The following is a 21,398-nucleotide window of genomic DNA, read 5'->3' as shown; positions in this document are numbered from 1 at the left end:
CACCCATCCATTCACCCATCCACCCACCCAATCCACCCATCCACCCACCCATCCATCCATCTATCCATCCACCCACCCATCCACCCAATCCGCCCATCCATCCACCCACCCATCCTTCCGCCCAACCACCCATCCAATCAACCCACCCATCTATCCTCCCACTCACACATCCATCCACCCACCCAATCCACCCATCCATCCATCCATCCATCCATCCATCCATCCATCCACCCACTCACCCATCCATCCATCCAACCATCCACCCATCCACCCACCCACCCAATCCACCCATCCATCCATCTTCCATGCAGCTAGTCCCCATAGGCCTCACCCAGCTGTCTTTGGGAGGGCCTTGGCTCATAAACACCTTATATTTGCTGTATGAATGCAGCTTGTTGTTCCAGCTGCTTACAGTCGGTGGCGGTATGCATGGTACAGTAACTCAGCTTGAGAACATATTTCATATGCACGTGGTCTGCCAGAGAATAAGATGTAGCAGGAGTGTTACCGACTGAGCCACAATATTTAGATACTCTTTCCCAAAAAAGCAACTTGCGACAAGCAGAGGGGGCTGCTGTTGGCCCCCCTCTCAATCTAAACACACTCACAGGTGGCTGTCTTGTTTGTGATATTCTGTAAAGAACAACAACAGAAGCGACAGAAAAAAGTTCTCATGTATTTCTAAACGAACAGTATTTGTTGTGCTTATCACTTTGTCTCCCACAGCGTTATTCCTCTTCCCTACAGCGTCCATTAGTCCATTACAATGACATATGCGCCATGGCCAGTTATGATAATGTGGCCCCAGCTCCCAAAACCCACCATCTCAAGTAGATTTTTGATGATTTTACTTCTTTTTTTACTTAACTTCATTATCATCCACTCCAGGGTGTACCCTGCCTCTCGCCCAAAGACAGCTGATATAGACTCTAGTGAGGACAAGCGGTATAGAAAATGGATGGTTGAATGGAACTTCATTATCATGTGATTATGACCATGATTATCAGAAAGGTGCGGAGTCGCTTGCCGACCGCCACCAGGGTGGAAAGATTGTGCTCTGCATGTCAACACGAAGCATCCCTGGCAAAAAACAAAATGCGGTTTAAAAGTGTTTAATGTGCATTTGTGTTTGTGTTTTGTGCTGTCGGTGAAAGTGTATTCACTCGTACTTGAGCATGTGTCATCATTTCATAACTCAAAGAGCGCTGATATTGTTGGGTATTCATCAGTATTTATCCATCCGTCCATTTTCTATACTGCTTATCCTCACTAGTGTTGCGGATATGCGGTGAGAAGCGGAGTACACCCTGGACTGGTGGCCAGCCAATCACAGGGCACATATAGACAAACAACCATTCACACTCACATTCATACCTATGGACAATTTGGAGTGGCCAATTAACCTAGCATGTTTTTGGAATGTGGGAGGAAACCGGAGTACCCGGAGAAAACCCACGCATGCACGGGGAGAACATGCAAACTCTACACAGAGATGGTGGGGTGGAATTGAACTCGGGTCTCCTAGCTGTGAGGTCTGCGCTTGTTCACCATGCAGCCTACTAGCATACCTATGGACAATTTGGGCTCTTGAACCTCCCTTGAACGTGACTTTACAAACCCGCACTTCTAGCAAGCTATCACATTGTTTTGGGAAAACCATCACACCTGCACATTACGGCGTTTATCTTGAAAAACGAGGGGGGGTTAGTAAGGAAAAAAAGCCCCCAGTCAGTCAAGAGACGATGACAAATGTGTGTGATGTCAGACCACGACGTGAGGAGGAGGAGAGCTGACGAGACCAGAATTAAAAAGAGTGATAGTGGGGAGCAGAGTCCAGGGGCGTTGGCGTGCACGTGTGCTTGTGTGTATACGTGCGTATGTACGTGCGATTTTGACCGTGGACACACCCACACACACACTCGAAAAAGAGGAAGTTCATGAAGACAAATGTAGTGACCTTCCTTGGTGATAAGGCGTAGAGATAGAGTAGTGTTGGATGTAATAACGGAAAAATATGTGGAGTGAAGGCGTGTGTGTGTGTGTGTGAGAGAGAGAGAGAGACAGGTAAACAAAACAAAGAGACAAGAGTGAGAAGATGCCACCGAAATTGAGTGTTGCCAAGTGTGGTGACACTCAATTTCTGGATGGATGGTTGGATTGGGAGGATGGTTGGATGGATGGATGGATGGATGGATGGGTGGGTGGATGGGTGGATGGATGGATGGGCGGATGGGTGGGCGGGTGGATGGATGGGTGGGTGGGTGAATGGGTAGATGGATGGGCGGGTGGGAGGATGGATGGGTGGATTGGGTGGATGGTTGGATGGATGGGTGGGTGGATGGATGGGTGGATGGATGGGCGGGTGGATGGGTAGGTGAATGGGTAGATGGATGGGTGGATGGGTGGGTAGATGGGTGGGTGGGTGGGAGGATGGATGGTTGGATGGGTGGATTGGGTGGATGGTTGGATGTATGGATGGATGGATGGGTGGGTGGGTGGGTGGATGGGCGGATTGGATGGGTAGATGGGTGGGTGGATGGATGGATGCATGGGCGGGTGGGTGGATGGGTAGATGGATGGGTGGGTTGGATGGATGGTTGGATGGGTGGATTTGGTGGATAGTTGGATGGATGGATGGGTGGTTGGGCGGATTTGGGTGGATGGATGGATGATGGGTGGGTCGGTGGGTTTATGGATGGGCGGATGGGTGGGTGGATGGATGATTGGATGGATGGATGGATGACTCTGACATTTTTAAATGCCAGCGGTGCTGCAGTGAATTTCCTCAAGTAAATTTTAGAGCTAAATTTTAAAACTACATCTTCGCCATCTGCCACAGGAAGAGGAAATAAGACATATGGATCCATATGAACTTTAAGCCCAGCTCCTTCAAGCCTCTGTTGTCTTGTTGCATTGCTTTTATTTTCCTTTTTTTTTCTTTTACAACTCCTGCTAATGCAAGACGCCCAGCGTGACAGCCTACATAAACAAATAAAACAACAAAGTAGGACAAGCTAGCAGATTAGCATGTTAGCTGTCAGGGATTAATTCTCTTTGGCAAAGCCAGCCTGGCAAGTGTGATGCATCTTTAAAAAAGAAAAAAAAAGCCTAAATATTTACGGCACTGATCCCAGCTTAGGTCCGTTCTTTCCGAGAAACGTCAGACGGGATGAGAGTGTCTGCGTCGCTTTCCTGCACCTGCTTTCTCCCGTGCGTTCACTCCTCACGCTGGTGAGCCGTGTCAGCCTCTTTCAAGCTTCCCTTTGCCGAGCTAACGTGCCGCGGTGCCGCCGCCAATCGTGTCGTATCGCTGTCACTTCAGCCGAAGTCGCTCTTTGCGTGTCAACAAACACGTTGTCACAGCGACGTCAAAGCCGGCTTTCATGTGGAAACACAAGAGTGCAGCCACTCACCAGACTGTTGTCTTTATGTCCTCTTGTTATGTCTTTCTCTTGTTGGAGGACCAAATTAGACTGGCGGTGCTGCACAAAGAACCTGAGGAGCCTGTATGGACTATGGCAAACAGAGACACGGACAAGTGGAAAGAGGGACACATGTACAGAGGGACAGATGGACAGTTGGACAGATGGCCAGATGGAGAGATGGACAGAGGGACAGATGGAGAGCGGGACAGATGGACAAAGGGACAGATGGAGAGAGGGACAGATGGAGAGCGGGACAGATGGACAGAGGGACAGATGGAGAGAGGGACAGATGGACAGAGGGACAGATGGAGAGAGGGACAGATGGACAAAGGGACAGATGGAGAGCGGGACAGATGGACAGAGGGACAGATGGAGAGAGGGACAGATGGACAGAGGGACAGATGGAGAGAGGGACAGATGGACAGATTGAGAGAGGGACAGAGGGACAGATGGACAGATGGAGAGAGGGACAGATGGACAAAGGGACAGAGGGACAGATGGAGAGAGGGACAGATGGACAGAGGGACAGATGGAGAGAGGGACAGAGGGACAGATGGAGAGAGGGACAGATGGAGAGATGGACAGATGGACAGATGGAGAGAGAGACATGGACAAAGGGACAGATGGAGAGCGAGACAGATGGACAGATGGAGAGAGGGACAGATGGAGAGAGGGACAGATGGACAGAGGGACAGATGGACAGAGGGATAGATGGAGAGATCGACAGGTGGCGAGATGGAGAGAGGGACAGATGAAGAGACAGACAGACCGACAAGGCAAAGATGCTGACTGTCGGGACGACAGAGACAAGAGACTCAAACATTCAGAAAGACGGACAGACATGCAGACAGATGGTGAGACAGACGGGCAGACACGCAGAGACAGAATAACAGATGGACACTTGGAGGTATGCAACAGGTAGGCAAATAGATCCGGTGGTGATGCAGGAAAAACAGACAAACCGGAAGACAGAAAGAAGAGGCAGCTAACAAGACAGACGGCGAGAGAGAGGGGGACATGCACGGAGGTAGACAGAGTCATAGACAGATGGACGGACAGCGGGGAGACGGATTGGAATGTGAGCAGAAAGACAAATATGAAGACATTTAGGCAGGGACATGAGGTATAAAGACAAACTTATTGAGGTTAGTTGAGGTCATGGCCGTCAATGAGAATAGACATTATTTCCTAGCGTTACATCATCATCAACGTCAAAATAAGGACACGCCCACTTATCCTCTCTTCTTATTCCTGTCTTTTTTACGCTCACTTTGTGTCTCCTCTCCAAGATGGCGTTGTCTCGTTGTCTTCTTTGTGCCTACCGCCTTCTGCTACATCACACACACATCCCGAGTAATGATTTCTCCCCATGTGCTGGGAATTTTCACTCTTCCTCTTCTTTTTTGTCTCACCTCTGCTGTCCTTTTTGTCCCCTCCCCCATGCCCCCTCCCTCCTTCCCTTTCTTCCTTCCTTCCTTCCTCTCTGCATCCCTTCACTGGCTTGCCCGACCTCTCTTTGCTATTCTTTATCTTGATGATTGCTCCGCCTCGCCCCTTGTCGTCACCCCCTCTCCCTCCCCCCACCTTCATTCTCTCTCATCCTCGTCCCTCCTCAGCCTCCACAGGCCTTTTCATCTCATTTTTTTTACCTCCTTTTCTTTTGTTATTGAAGCAAACATCCAAGCAACACTTGAGGAAATATGCAAAAAAAAGTGCAATATTAATAACAATATACAGGATGCACTGTAAAAACATCATGACTCGGCATAAATCTTCCAAAGAAAACCAGCCAGCAATTAGGATCATGAAAAATTAAGTGCCTGGCTTAGCCTGTTCAGCTTAGTTCAAGCTAAAAGATTCATGAGCCCCCCCATCAATTATGCATGCACATTTGTAATGATGGCCGCCGTCTTACCTGTGTTCTCCCCGCAGCTCTGCGAGATAACCGCATCCAGCTGCACCGCTCCACACCGACCGAGCTCTCCATCACCATCTCCGAGGTGCAGCTGTCCGACGAGGGCGAGTACACCTGCTCCATCTTCACCATGCCGGTGCGCACCGCCCGGGCCACCGTCACCGTGCTAGGTGGGTCACTTGGACTTGGATTTGGACTTTCAGTCATTTACATCCACTAGTACTCATACTAGAGCAGGGGTCTCAAACTCAATTTACCTGGGGGCCACTGGAGCTAGGGTCTGGGCAAGGCTGGGCCACATCAGGTTTTCCAAAAAAAAAAAAACGCATTTATTAAAAACAGAAAAATATACAAACTTTTTCAGTGCTTTGGTTCCAATTTTCTACAATAAAAGCTCTGATAAAACATTCCACTGTTCTCAAATATCTTAATTTTTATTTTTCTGCACAAAGAAAATCAATCAATCAGTAATAAATAAACATAATAATAATAATAAAACGGCAAATAATAAAAACTTAAGAAACCACATATAGTTGGTGGGTAGACAAATTATTTTTTTCAGATTAAAATGAACAAAGCATTATTAGAGCCCTGTAGACATGACAAAACACGACTATAGTCACATTTATACTCTTTTTATTTACAACATATTGCGCAACTGCAGGGTCTTGAGACACATGCTAACTCGCAAACTAGAGAGCTAGCGACCTAAACGGTAGCCTTCAAGTTATTTCCTTTAAACTTAAATAGCCAAAAACGTACCACTTCCACACGGATAGGGAGGATAACTATTAACAGTTATTTAACCTTTAACATGAACATTAATCAAACGTAATCGTTTTTTCTGGGTACATGATACCATACAGCATCCATATCAAACTTGCGCGGGCCGCCCTAACATTAAACTTTCATATTAGGGCGGAGGCCTCAAACTAGTGTCCTGCGGTCCACATTTGGCCCGCGGGCTGCATGTTTGAGACCCCTGTACTAGAGGATGTACTTTGTTTCTCAACAAAGTCCCATTTAAGTACATCACATGTTTGCACAATTCAACCGCACACACACACTAGCGTTTTCCATGCATTATTTATTTGTAACAGGTTGCCACAAATACATTTGGACTGCCATAAATGATACGGGCTCTATGCAATGACATGGGAATCGGCGCCCAATGTTGACTAGGGGTGCTAGATCGATGGGCCACACATCGGTGTCGTCCGATATCGGTGAAAAAGCACGGTATCGATATCAACCAATACTTGCTTCATAACGCCAAGCCCCTCCACTAGGGTGCATCAAATTTGAATGGGAAATTTTAATTTCATAATATCAATTTGGCTGGCATTCCATTTTTTTAATGAACATAAAAATGTCTTTTACAAAGTTTTGAGGAAATTCATTGAGATTTAGAGGTGCCACGTCACACATAAACTTTTGTAAAATTCCGGAAAATGTGCAATTTCTAGTCTAATTGCCAAAAAGTTGACGTGGAAATGTTGAGTACAATGAACTTCTATACAGCATCATTTTCTATAGGGTTATTAAAGTAAATATATTTTTCTCTTTGGGCAGATTGGGTATTCCTCAGAATTCAACTTTCAAGATTCACCATTCATTTGTCCTATTGACAAAATGAATGGCGGTAAATGGGACATGTTCACATGGCCTTACCCTGAATTTTATGTAGCAGTGATGGATATTTGACATACATATAAAGTTTAAACACGTTGTTTTTTTTTAATTTTATTGTAAACACAAAGGTCAATAGTAACACATTTAAATAAACTCTCTCTACTGGCAAACTCACTAGAAACACACAGGGATAAGAACATTAACTAAACTTCAAACTTAATTGCTTGATTGTCTATTGTAAATATGAAGCATCAGTAATACTGTCTACTCTATATTACTGTTGTTGATGTTAGGCTTGCTCAGCTATTAGCTAACTGTCATTAGCAAACTGTAGCTAGCTAATGTTAGCTACAGTAGAGGCAATGAGCACTAAATACCTATAAATATGACTACAAATCGTTCAAATTACAAAGACAAAACCACAAATTTGGTAGTAATAATGTACGTATATCCAATAGGGTGCATCAAAAAACACAATTATTGAATTTTGATGTTTGATGTTAGGCTTGCTCAGCTATTAGCTAACTGTCATTAGCAAACTGTAGCTAGCTAATGTTAGCTACAGTAGAGGCAATGAGCACTAAATACCTATAAATATGACTACAAATCGTTCAAATTACAAAGACAAAACCACAAATTTGGTAGTAATAATGTACGTATATCCAATAGGGTGCATCAAAAAACACAATTATTGAATTTTGATGTTTGATGTTAGGCTTGCTCAGCTATTAGCTAACTGTCATTAGCAAACTGTAGCTAGCTAATGTTAGCTACAGTAGAGGCAATGAGCACTAAATACCTATAAATATGACTACAAATCGTTCAAATTTCAAAGACAAAACCACAAATTTAGTAGTAATATATAATAGGAGTATAAATACCAACAAAAACATAAAGATCACCTGAGAGTTCTTGAGCTGCAGTCTTTGCTGACCTCAAATCTCCATGGCGACCATTGAACTGTTCACCACTTTATTCCACAAAAACAGATGTATGGTGGCACCCCTAAATAATCATGGATTGGAAAAATATTTTTATGTGTTTCTACATATATTGGAACACTTTTAGTACGCAGCCATATCAAAATTCAATAATTGTGTTTTTTGATGCACCTTACCCTCCACCTATTAGCATCCAGAACAAACATGTCTGCCGAGTGTGGAACTTCCTGTCTTTGTGAAAGTGATGTAAGTTTTGCACCCTGCGAGACGTGCCACAATAAATGTCTCACTGCAGTGGCGCTTTGGGATTGGGGCAACATTTGGCAGGGTGTGGTGAGTTTTTCGAGGCCCCTGATGTGATCATCCATTAGGCAGCAGCTGAAGCCCTGGTCCCAACCTGCTGTACTTGGGAGTGTGGGCAGAATTTGGGGATGAGTGAATTTTTGCAAAGTAAATGGTAATGGTTTAATTTCATTTGAACATGCATCAGATTACAATTGAGTGCATCCCATAATCAGTTCCCAGTTCCACATGTCCAAAAGGAGTAGGAAGAAGCAAAGCTTATTAAATCCTACCCCTCCATCTGGTACTATTACAATCACTAACTGTTACATTTGTTCACTTCCTGCTTTCCATAATACAGTTTAAGGTTGTTGTTTTTTTTTTAATAATGCACCTCATACCGAAGTACGAGGTGATATGAGCATCCAATGCCATAATGGGTACCATAGTAAGTGTCAATATAGTGATATATATAGCACATCATGACTGGTTCAAGACTCTTCATCCTTGTATTTAGCAAACATCAAATGCTTAAATAAATACATATAAATTATATAGATAAATAAATGAAGGGCTGCACAGAGATCGAGTGGTTAGCGCCCAGACCTCACAGCTAGGAGACCCTCGGTCATCTCTGTGTGGAGTTTGCATGTTCTCCCTGTGCATGTGTGGGTTTTCTCCGGGTACTCCGGTTTCCTCCCACATTCCAAAAACATGCTAGGTTAATTGGCCACTCCAAATTGTCCATAGGTATGAATGTGAGTGTGAATGGTTGTTTGTCTATATGTGCCCTGTGATTGGCTGGCCACCAGTCCAGGGTGTACCCCGCCTCTCGCCTGAAGACAGCTGGGATAGGCTCCAGCACCCGCTGCGACCCTCGTGAGGAAAAAGCGGTAGAAAATGAATGAATGAATGAATGAATAGTCCACATTCAACCACAAAACAGCAATCATTAATCATTAATACATTATGGAAAACCCATTTTGTCTCTCACAATGTTATTTGAGTAATTATAGTGGACATCATTTAAAGTGTGACCAAACTAACAATTCCATTACGTTCTGTGTGCCCCCCCTTGGTGTCAAAGCTTCCTGGACTTTCCTCCAGGTTATTATCCATGCTGCCTACCTCTGTGTAAGGTCACGCCCTCTCCTCCTCAGTCATCATGTCTGCAGACAGACGTTATTACCTTTGTGTGACGCTTCCTCGCTGCCGCCATCGCCGCCAACAATAAACCACAGTGAGCCCATTCGGGGGGTGGCAAACACGGTTGTGTTCATTGATTGGATTGGGACTAATCAGCTTTGGAGTGCCACACATGCTCTTTCAAGTATCGATTTGTCTCCGTCTTGTGTTTATTGTATTTTTTTTTTTTTTTTGCTGTCAACTAATTGTAGACATATTTTTGCGGTTGGCCTATAAAGGTGAGAATATCTAGACGAGCGAGGTTTGAGCCCACTGAGAGCGTTTATCCCTCAAATGTTTCTCCATTTTGCTCTTCTCTGGCTACATCACAGTGTGTGTGTAAAAGGAGCCTTTTTACGCTAATTCTCCTGGAATGAAATTCAATTAGTGGAACGAAAACATTAAATGTTCACATTAAGGCTGCAGCAGGAGGTTTTTCTGCTTTGTGGAGTTGGAAGCATGTGAGCTCCGCCTGTCAGTCAAGTGACGCGAGGTCGTCCCTCCTGCATAAATATTTATTTTCGTCTGAGCTGCATTGAAGATAATGAAATAAAGTGACTCAGGACGCCGGCACGGTCTGAAATGTCAGCGTGGTTTGTATTAGGTGGGCGGCGGTGGCGCAACGTGACAAAAAGGGCAAGGAGCGAGTTCCACCTCTGCTTTTTAAATTCAAATTACCACGAAAGCAACTCCTCCACATCTCCTTTCAATTTGCAGTAATTGTGATTCAAGCCTCTTTTTCATTTGCTGTAATTGACAGCGGTGACACTGTGTTTTCTGCCTTCAATACATTTTTCATGACCCTGGAGAGCGAGGCGGACCATAAAAAATGTATGGTAAAATGTCAGAAGAGCCAACAGAGACCCAAGGGAACGTCAGGGCGGGATATTGAGTTTCAGAACGGAGCCGTTCGTGCACATTTGTCGTCGTTGTTGTCACACGTGGTCGCTGTTAAACGGCCACGCGTCAGCTAGCTTCTTTGCAACCTCTTTAGCCCTGCATAGAATCCTTCATGAATGTTTTATTCCCTTGTGTTCTCAGCTCTCTACAAGCCTTTTTTTGCAGCTAACACCATATGTACAGTATTATCGCCTCGTTAATATTCAATGACGCTTCATTTCCACGGCTCGTGCGCACAGCGCGCTACATCAAATGCTGCTACATAAAATATTGACGAGGTTTGCACATTTTTGTTCGTTACCTTGATTAGCTAATTGCACTTTTTTGTAAAAATGGCAAAAAAATTGTATAATTAATGCCAACGCTCCAAGATGATGTCACCAATGTTGCATATTACAAATATAAAACATAAGGTGGCAAGAAATATTTCAGTATTGAACAAAGCAAAATTTGTTCTCAATCAGAAATCACTCCACACTCCACACACTATACCATATCTTACTTTTTGTGTAGAAATATGGGCTAATAACTATAAAATCCATCTTCACTCGCTAAATGTACTGCAAAAAAGGTCAGTAAGGATAATTCATAATGCCGCTTACAGAGAACATACTAACTCCTTATTTCTAAAATGACAAATACTTCAACTTGCTGATATATTTAATCTTCAAACAGCTAAAATAATGCATAAGGCTAAAAATAACCAATTAGCTAAAAATGTCATCCAATACTTCTCTACAAGAGAGGAGAAATATGATCTCAGGGAAGAAATACATTTGAAACACTTCTATGCTAGGACTACGTTATGCTAGCCATACCATTTCAGTATGTGGAATCAAACTATGGAATGGATTGAGTAAGGACCTCAAACAATGCACAACGATGAGCCAATTCAAGAAACAATACAAGCAGAAAAAAAAAATTAAACCATATTAGGAAAGCAGGAAGTGAACAAATGTAACAGTTAGTGATTGTAAAAGTACCAGATGGAGGGGTAGGATTTAATAAGCTTTGCTTCTTCCTACTCCTTTTGGACATGTGGAACTGTGAACTGATTATGGGATGCACTCAATTGTAATCTGATGCATGTTCAAATGAAATTAAACCATTACCAAGCTGCCCTTAAGACCTAGCAAGCTGGTTATTATATCAGCACATATCATAGCAACATTAAGGTGCTTTTTTGTAGAAAAGGGGACCTATTATGTTCATTTTTTTGGCCCTTTGTATTAAGTTGTGGACTCAGATACACATGATAACCAGCACAGAGAGCTTTCTCTATCTTCCAGAATCTGTACCTATTCAAGTTGTATTTCCTTGGCTTTGCAAAACAGTTTGTTTTAAGTCGTTTCACCCACGGCACGCCCAGTCCACTGTTATTGGTCACACTCTCAAGTGCTCCTGAGGACTTCCGGTGTTAGGGAACAGTAGCTCATGAGCTAAAGAGCTACTGTTTGGAAACCCCTGGCTTACAGTGTATGAAAGAGTGGTAACGCAGGTCTATTTATTTATATGTTTATTGATTGTAGACAATCTTGACACAACATCGGTAGTGTAAATGTTTTGGTAGATCCACCCATTGTGGTGGAAAAGGCTATTAGCAACTCCAGACATCGGTGCGCTTGTAGCTCCCTGTATGCACACTCTATAATTACACTTACAACCACTTACTAACACAAAATAAACACAGTTAGGACAATAATAAATTAACTTGTAACTTGCAGCTTACACTTCTGAATGCATTAGACTTCAGTAACAGTTAGTTGCAGTTGGCGGATAGTCCAACTTCACCCACGCTCAAAAAAACAGTCCCATATTTTTCTCCTCACCTGGAACCTGCAACTCCAACCACTTCTGCTTGATGTTTGCCTCTTTTGCCAAAAGGCATAACAGATCCCCTTTAAGTTATTTGGTCATTATCAAGAAAATTATCACAAAAAAAAAATGTGGCACGCATCCTTTGCTACCCTTTGGTTGGGACATCTGTGGCCTATGGGGTTGTCATGATTTAAGTTACAATTCTGCATAGCGGGCTGCACGGTGGTCGTGTGGTTAGCGAGCAGACCTCACAGCTAGGAGACCAGGGTTCAATTCCACCCTCGGCCATCTCTGTATGGAGTTTGCATGTTCTCCCCGTGCATGCGTGGGTTTTCTCCGGGTACTCCGGTTTCCTCCCACATTCCAAAAACATGCTAGGTTAATTGGCCACTCCAGATTGTCCATAGTGTGAATGGTTGTTTGTCTATATGTACCCTGTGATTGGCTGGCCACCAGTCCAGGGTGTACCCCGCCTCTCGCCCGAAGACAGCTGGGATAGGCTCCAGCACCCCCGCGACCCTTGTGAGGAAAAAGCGGTAGAAAATGAATGAATGAATGAATTCTGCCTAGCAACAATTAGTAGTTTGAACACTGGAGAGAGTGATGTTTTTTATAAATTCGTATACGTTTGATAAAGAATCACATGGGCTTTGGTCTGTGTGTGTTTTAGTGCTTGAAGTAAAATTAGCGCTTTGAAATGACAGGTCCATGAAAGCATCGTTGAAGGAGTTTTCTTAGTAGGCCGTAATGTTGGCCCACCCTTCAAATCCTCATCATGTGTTCCTTTCCCTTCTCCTCATCCTCTGAGGTTCTTCCCTCCATCCACCATCTTTTGCTGCACGTTGAAACTGCTTGACAGAAAACTGTTGATTATTTTCAAAAAGTCAAGTAAAAGCAACGCCGCCCCCACATGGCGCTGCCGGCAGGAGAGCGGTGAGGAAACTTTAATTTGCTCGCCTGCCGCCGTGATGAAGATGGAGCGAAACGAGCAAGGCAGACGCGTAGCTTCCCTCTCTGGATGCTTTGTGTTGTTTACGCCTCAGCTTGTTGCAGGACTCGGAGCAGTAATAAAGCACACGGTCTTCTACTTTGGGCTGTGGCGGCTTCAAGAAACAAGCCCTGTGGGAAAGGAGGGATGCTTTTCAGTCGGCCGGCTTCATTTTTTTTTCCCTCTGACCGTTGACTTAATACAGAACACCCCCATTGAAAAACTGCGCGGTCTGCCTGAGTCATTCAGCTTCTTCAGTGACGAAGACTGAGTCATAGTTCAACGGAATTTGCATGTAACATGATAATATTTTGGGGCGTAAGAAATCAGTCAGGTTTAAAGGCAGGGATGCAAACAGAAACATAGAATCAGACTTGATCCTATACAAGAAAAATGGCTGACTACACCATTTGTTCATTCATTCATTCATTCATTTTCTACAGCTTTTCCTCACAAGGGTCGCGGACTTCGGGCGAGAGGCGGGGTACACCCTGGACTGGTGGCCAGTCAATCACAGGGCACATATAGACAAACAACCATTCACACTCACATTCATATTCCTATGGACAAGTGGCTAATTAACCTAGCATGTTTTGGGAATGTGGGAGGAAACCGGAGTACCCGGAGAAAACCCACGCATGCACGGGGAGAACATGCAAACTCCACACAGAGGGTGGAATTGAACCCTGGTCTCCTAGCTGTGAGGTCTGCGCGCTAACCACTAGACCCCCGTGCCGCCTACACCATTTGTTCTGATTTGATAATACCCTGTAGGTAGAAATAATCTGATCTCGGGTCAAACTGTGTCCAACTGTGCAGGCAATGTTTTAAATCCCTTTTGAGTGCCATGCAAGTGTAAAAAGAAATGAAGCAGTCTTAATAGTGATTTTATTCTACATGTTTTCTGATTGGGTGGCACGGCGGTCTAGTGGTTAGCGCGCACCCCTCACAGCTAGAAGACCAGGGTTCAATTCCACCCTCGGCCATCTCTGTGTGGAGTTTGCATGTTCTTCCCCGTGCATGCGTGGGTTTTCTCCGGATACTGGAAACACTTTATTTTGGGCAAAAAAATACATACTATTTGCTTAAATATGCTTATATATGCTTAAATATGCTTATATTATAACTAGCTAATGCTTATACTATAACTTCCGTTGGGATAAAATGAGAGCTTTTATCGATATATAAAGTTTTTTCTTTTGTATGTACATTGTGATGTTTGTGAATATGCAATGTTTTGTACCGGAATCCATCACATTTTATAAATGAGGCCTTTAGTCTGCCTGAGAATAAGAACACGTAGCAAGTGCAATCACTTGCTATATTTAGCAAGTAATCAGAACCTTTGTCGTCTCTTGTAATTTGGAAGATAATGCAGGGGTATCAAACTCAATCATCCAGGGGGCCAAAACTGACAGCTGAACTCCACATTACCCCCCACCCGCATGGAAATATTTTTACATGGGAGTGGGGGAAATGTAATTTTTTTGTGTGACTTCATGCCTTGCTTGAAATTTGCTCCTTATTAATTTTTATCAACACAAAAACATCTCAATCTATGAGTTACTTAAAAGAATTTGCAGCGGTTGAATGGGCAGATTACTAATTTCCCAGCATGCTTTGCTGTCGTTAAATGACCACTTTTGATTGTCTTTTTAAGGTATTATTTTGTACAGACGGGGGTTCAAGTCCACCCTCGGCCATGTCTGTGTGGAGTTTGCATGTTCTCCCCGTGCATGCATGGGTTTTCTCCGGGTATTCCGGTTTCTTCCCACATTCCAAAAACATGCTAGGTTAATTGGTGACCCCAAATTGTCCATAGGTATGAATGTGAGTGTGAATGGTTGTTTGTCTATATGTGCCCTGTGATTGGCTGGCAACCAGTCCAGGGTGTACCCAGCTCTGGGATAGGCTCCAGCACCCCCGCGACCCTCGTGAGGAAAAATCGGTAGAAAATGAATGAATGAATGTATTCTGATTTTTCCTTGTGGAGCCTTTGGTTTGGAGCAGCAGTGATTTCCCACTCAGTACACACTTGAGGTGAGGGCCAGAAAGTGTACATACATACGGCGTTATGATTCACCGCCACAAGCCTGGGTAGTGTGACTAAAAGCGGATGAAATGGTGAGACATTCGGTGTGGAATCAGAAATAGAGGCGGATGACAACCATGAAGCCCAGCCTTTGACTAGCGGGAATCTTGGCCGGCGTTTGTGCCAAGGAGAAGCCAGAGACGAAAGACCCTCCTCCCCTGGGTTTCAAGACTTTGCCATCGGTATTCACCGTCCTACATTTATTTAACAGTGTGATTGATTGAAGCACAATGTCAATCTCAAGAAACCTTCTCCAGGAGGGAGAACGTCTTGGCACATCATGGCTGCTCTCAAAAATGTCTGCACTCCTTCTGCCTTCCACCGATAACCAGTCTTGGTTTGTTGTTGTTTGGAGCTGGTGTTTCCTGTTTGTGAATATATCTTACTGCATTTCTCTGCAGTGTGTGCAAGATTTTTAGCCTGACCCTAGAATAATATAATATAATAATATAATGTAATACAATATAATACCGTGCAGAAATATAAGAGTATTTTCCGGACTATAAGTTGCACTTTTTTTCATAGGTTGGCTGTTCCTGCGACTTATACTCCAGAGCGACTTATAAATGAAAAAAGTGTTTATGTTCCATAAACACTGGACACCTTTTGTGTTCATGTTTATTTTTGGTGTAGCTGAATAACCATTGTGTTAGCATATCTTACACCTATTCAGCCTGTTCTCTATTCTTTTATTGTTACAACTTGCCTTCCAAGAGGACGTAATGTCTGTTTTGGTTAAGTAGTTTGGAAAATAAATTACTGGCAAAAAATGCGACCTATACGTTTTTTTTACCTAATTATGAATTTTTGGCCTTGTGCGACTTATACTCTGGAGCAACTTATAGTCCAGAAAATACGATATATAAGTAAAATACACTGGTACGATGTATATATGTATGTACAGTGAAGAAAATAAGTATTTGAACACCCTGCTATTTTGCTATTTCTCCCACTTAGAAATCATGGAGGGGTCTGAAATTTTCATCGTAGGTGCATGTCCACTGTGAGAGAGATAAACTAAAAAGAAAAATCCAGAAATCACAATGCATGATTTTTTAACAATTTATTTGTGTGATACAGCTGCAAATAAGTATTTGAACACCTGTGTATCATCTAGAATTCTGACCCTGAAAGACCTGTTAGTCTGCCCATTAGAAGTCCACCTGCACTCCATGTATCATCCTGAATCAGATGCACCTGTTTGAGGTCGTTAGCTGCATAAAGACACCTGTCCACCCCATACAATCAGTAAGACTTTAACTTGTAACATGGCGAAGACCAAAGAGCTGTCCAAAGACACCAGAGACAAAATTGTACACCTCCACAAGGCTGGAAAGGGCTACGGAGCAATTACCAAGCAGCTTGGTGAAAAAAGGTCCACTGTTGGAGCTATCATTAGAAAATGGAAGAAGCTAAACATGACGGTCAATCTCAATCGGAGTGGAGCCCCATGCAAGATATCACCTCGTGGGGTCTCAATGATTCTAAGAAAGGTGAGGAATCAGCCCAGAACTACACGACAGGACTTGGTCAATGACCTGAAAAGAGCTGGGACCACCGTTTCCAAGGTTACTGTAGGTAATACACTAAGACGTCATGATGTGAAATCATGCATGGCACGAAAGGTTCCCCTGCTTAAACCAGCACATGTCAAGGCCCGTCTTAAGTTTGCATATGACCATTTGGATGATACAGAGGAGTCATGGGAGAAAGTTTTATGGTCAGATGAGACCAAAATAGAACTTTTTGGTCATAATTCCAATAAGCGTGTTTGGAGGAAGAAGAATGAAGAGTACAATCCGAAGAACACCATCCCTACTGTGAAGCATGGGGGTGGTAGCATCATGCTTTGGGGGTGTTTTTCTGCACATGGGACAGGACGAGTGCACTGCATTAAAGAGAGGATGACTGGGGCCGTGTATTGTGAGATTTTGGGGAACAACCTCCTTCCCTCTGTCAGAGCATTGAAGATGGGTCGTGGCTGGGTCTTCCAACACGACAACGACCCGAAGCACACAGCCAGGAAAACCAAGGAGTGGCTCCGTAAGAAGCATATCAAGGTTCTAGCATGGCCCAGCCAGTCTCCAGACCTGAACCCAATCGAAAATCTTTGGAGGGAGCTCAAACTCCGTGTTTCTCAGCGACAGCCCAGAAACCTGACTGATCTAGAGAAGATCTGTGTGGAGGAGTGGGCCAAGATCCCTCCTGCAGTGTGTGCAAACCTGGTGAAAAACTACAGGAAACGTTTGACCTCTGTAATAGCAAACAAAGGCTACTGTACCAAATATTAACATTCATTTTCTCAGGTGTTCAAATACTTATTTGCAGCTGTATCACACAAATAAATTGTTAAAAAATCATGCATTGTGATTTCTGGATTTTTCTTTTTAGTTTATCTCTCTCACAGTGGACATGCACCTACGATGAAAATTTCAGACCCCTCCATGATTTCTAAGTGGGAGAAATAGCAAAATAGCAGGGTGTTCAAATACTTATTTTCTTCACTGTATATATATATATATATATATATATATATACACCGTATTTTCTGGACTTTTTTCTGGATATATCGACCATATTTTATACATACCAGAAAATGCGGTGTATATACATATATATATATATATACACGGCATGTATAAAATATGTTCTATATATCCAGAAAAAAGTCCAGAAAATACGGTGTATTTTATTCATATACCGTATTTTCTGGACTTTTTTCTGGATGTATAGACCATATTTTATACATACCAGAAAATGCGGTGTATATACATATATATATATATACACGGCATGTATAAAATATGGTCTATATATCCAGAAAAAAGTCCAGAAAATACAGTGTATTTTATTTATATACCGTATTTTCTGGACTATAAGTCGCTCCGGAGTATAAGTCGCACAAGGCCAAAAATGCATAATTAGGTAGAAAAAAAACATACATTAGTCGCACTGGAGTCGCATTTTTTGTGGGTAATTAATTTTACAAACTACATGACCAAAACAGACATTACGTCCTCTTGGAAGGCAAGTTGTAACAATAAAAGAATAGAGAACAGGCTGAATAGGTGTAAGATATGCTAACACAATGGTTATTCAGCTACACCAAAAATAAACATGAACACAAAAGGTGAACATTGTTTATGTAACATAAACACTTTTTTCATTTATAAGTCGCTCTGGAGTATAAGTCACAGGAACAGCCAACCTATGAAAAAGTGCGACTTATAGTCCGGAAAATATGGTATATATATATATATGTGGCCAATTAACCTAGCATGTTTTTGGAATGTGGGAGGAAACCGGAGAAAACCCACGCATGCACGGGGAGAACATGCAAAAACTCCACACAGAGATGGCCGAGGGTGGAATTGAACCCTGTTCTCCTAGCTGTGAGGTCTGCGCGCTAACCACTTGACCACCATGCAGCCCTCTTTATTCTATTATGTAAGATTAATGTCTATATCAATGAATGTAACCGTAGCATCAAATAAAATCAGATCGTTTGTACACAGTATCAAATCGTTGTGCTTTACAAATATGTCCTTTGACAAAATGTGTATTTTTTTTAGTTAACGTGCTAACAAATACAGGTAGCTGCATTCAATGTGAGGATGTAACATGAGGATATTCATTCCATTCATTGTGTTCATTTCCATCCTCAGCTGCTGGAAGCCTGAATGAACGCTTTCAGTACTTCACATTCATTGTGCTTGACACACACTTAGCTCCCGCTTTTAGAATTTGCACCCTGAAAGAAACCCTGCAGTAAATCATGACTTGTTCATTACCAGTGGTGCTAAAGTGTGTTTTACAGAGTTGAACTTTTCTCGCCACAGTCCGTCGCCCCCCCAAGCCAAGAACACCAAAACTTAAGTTAAAATATGCAGCACAGTAACAAGGATGAGCCCTGCGGGATTAAAAAGTCACTGTTTTCTACTTGCTTTCCTTCCTTCCAGGTGTGCCAGGAAAACCTCACATCTCTGGAGTAGAGAATCCAGTGCAGGAGGGGGGTACCGTCACCCTGACCTGTACCAGTACGGGCAGCAAACCCCCCGCCAGGCTGCACTGGTTCCGTGGGGACGAGGAGCTGGAAGGTGAGGCATGCTGCAATGGTGGAATGTGTGTGTGTGTGTGTGTGTGTGGTCATTTGGCAGGGAAACAAGGCTTGTGTGTGTGTATGAGCACAAACATGGGCAAACATCCTTTTGTAGGAGTGTGTGTGATTGGCTTGTCACTGTGTGTATGTCTGTGTGTGTTGGCTGTCCTAATGTGTGTCCTAAACCAGTATTTGTGTATGGATGAGGGGTCACGTGATCATTTTCACCTTTCCTTTATTAAACCCGCTAAAACTAATAATAACCCGAAGGTCAAAATTACAAAGATGTTAAATCTTTTTCAGGAAAAGCAGACCACATGACAACTTTGTGTCTAAAATTCAACATTTCACCTTTTTTTAACCTCGTTTTGGTCCTTATCCTCCTTTAAAGTGTTTGATTTTATTTCTAGAATTACACTACAAGCCAATAAAGAAACACCACAGAAAAAAAACAAGGCCACACTTTGGACACCTAGTATATGGTGTAAATGTTAGCTGGAGTACAAGTGTAAATATAAGAGAACCGCTGGTATTATTAAAAAGCTAAAACAATTAAACAACCAGTCTTAACTTTATTGATGAATCACAAAGGTGCAATGGACGAATTTCATCACAGCATCTCATTTATTAATATGATCAACTGCCATGCAAGTATAAACAGAAGTGAAGCACAAAACATTAAAACATTTGATCGTAATGGTAATGGTAATGGTTATGGTAATGGTTTAATTTCATTTGAACATGCATCAGATTACAATTGAATGCATCACATAATCAGTTCACAGTTCCACATGTCCAAAAGGAGTAGGAAGAAGCAAAGCTTATTAAATCCTACCCCTCCATCTGGTACTTTTACAATCACTAACTGTTACATTTGTTCACTTCCTGCTTTCATAATATGGTTGAAGTTTTTTTTTTTTTTTTCGTTTTTTTTTTATAATGCACCTCGTACCGAAGTACAAGGTGATATGAGCATCCAATGACATAATGGGTACCATAGTAAGTGTCAATATAGTGATATATATAGCACATCATGACTGGTTCAAGACTCTTCATCCTTGTATTTAGCAAACATCAACTGCTTGTATTGTTTCTTGAATTGGCTCATCGTTGTGCATTGTTTGAGGTCCTTACTCAATCCTTTCCATAGTCATAGGGCATATATACATTAGCAATTGACATGAAAGTGTAAAACGAAGTTAAGCACCAAGGGTGTCACAAAAGCTTGTGAGAGTAAACATGACAATAGTTGTCATTCGGAGAAAAACTCTCTCTCTCTCGGGAAGAGGTCAGGTTGAAGGCAGGATGTGAATCGCTACTGTGATGTAATATACACTACCGTTCCAAAGTTTGGGATGACTTGGAAATGTTTTTGTCCAGTCTGAGATCTGGCTTTTTCTTGGCAATCCTGCCATGAAGTCTGAAGTCCTGAAGTGGCCGCTTCACTGTTGATACTGACACTGGTGTTTGACGGCTACTATTTAGTGCAGCTGCCAGGTGACGACCTGTGAGGCGTCTTTGTCTTAAACTACACACTCTCAGATATTTGTCTTCTTGCACAGTTGTGCAGCGTTTTTCTGTCCTTGTTAGACCCAGTTTGTGCTGCTCTCTGAAGGGAGTAGTTAACAGCATGGTAAGATATTTTTTACATGGCTTTTCTAATCATCTATTAGCCTTATAAAATGATGAATTTGGATTAGCAGCCATACCAGGAGATTGATGCAGAGGACTGACAGTTGTTGATAGTAGGCCTCGATGCAAAAATGTACATCCTTCTTTGAAAATCATCTGACTCATTTTAATGGATAAAAATGTTTGTGAAATGGAAAAAAATCGTTTGTGAAATTCATGAAAATGTTTTTCTTTGAAAAACAAAGACATTTTCAAGTTTTTTTCCAAACTTTTGTGTGAGGTGAGGCAGGATTGGCACTGCACATTAACTGCTTTACACACACTATAAACCTTGCAATCCTACCTGTACCAGGTATTTACCAGGTATTCCCAGTGGCACTCACTCATGGCATGTAGCTGTTTTTCCAAGCAGAAATTATTTGTCCCTCGAAGTTTGCAGAAGCATCTGACGCACCCGGGTGAGAACCTCTCGTTTTAATTTGACTTATC

At 42.7% G+C, this 21,398-nt stretch overlaps 1 protein-coding gene across 3 annotated transcripts in view; it reads left to right on the top strand.

The window, feature by feature from the left end:
• Window positions 1-21,398, top strand: part of cadm3 (cell adhesion molecule 3) — a 154,681-nt gene that overhangs the window by 95,651 nt on the left and 37,632 nt on the right. For all 3 annotated transcript variants that reach the window (XM_058091024.1, XM_058091031.1, XM_058091040.1), the window contains 2 exons: window positions 5,358-5,510; window positions 19,138-19,275. In XM_058091024.1, coding sequence (XP_057947007.1) covers window positions 5,358-5,510; window positions 19,138-19,275 — 291 coding nt within the window. The remainder of the gene's footprint in view (window positions 1-5,357; window positions 5,511-19,137; window positions 19,276-21,398) is intronic.

The sequence above is a fragment of the Doryrhamphus excisus genome, chromosome 1, assembly GCF_030265055.1.
Source record: "Doryrhamphus excisus isolate RoL2022-K1 chromosome 1, RoL_Dexc_1.0, whole genome shotgun sequence".
NCBI lineage: Eukaryota > Metazoa > Chordata > Actinopteri > Syngnathiformes > Syngnathidae > Doryrhamphus > Doryrhamphus excisus.
This window is presented reverse-complemented; position numbering and strand designations above follow the sequence as displayed.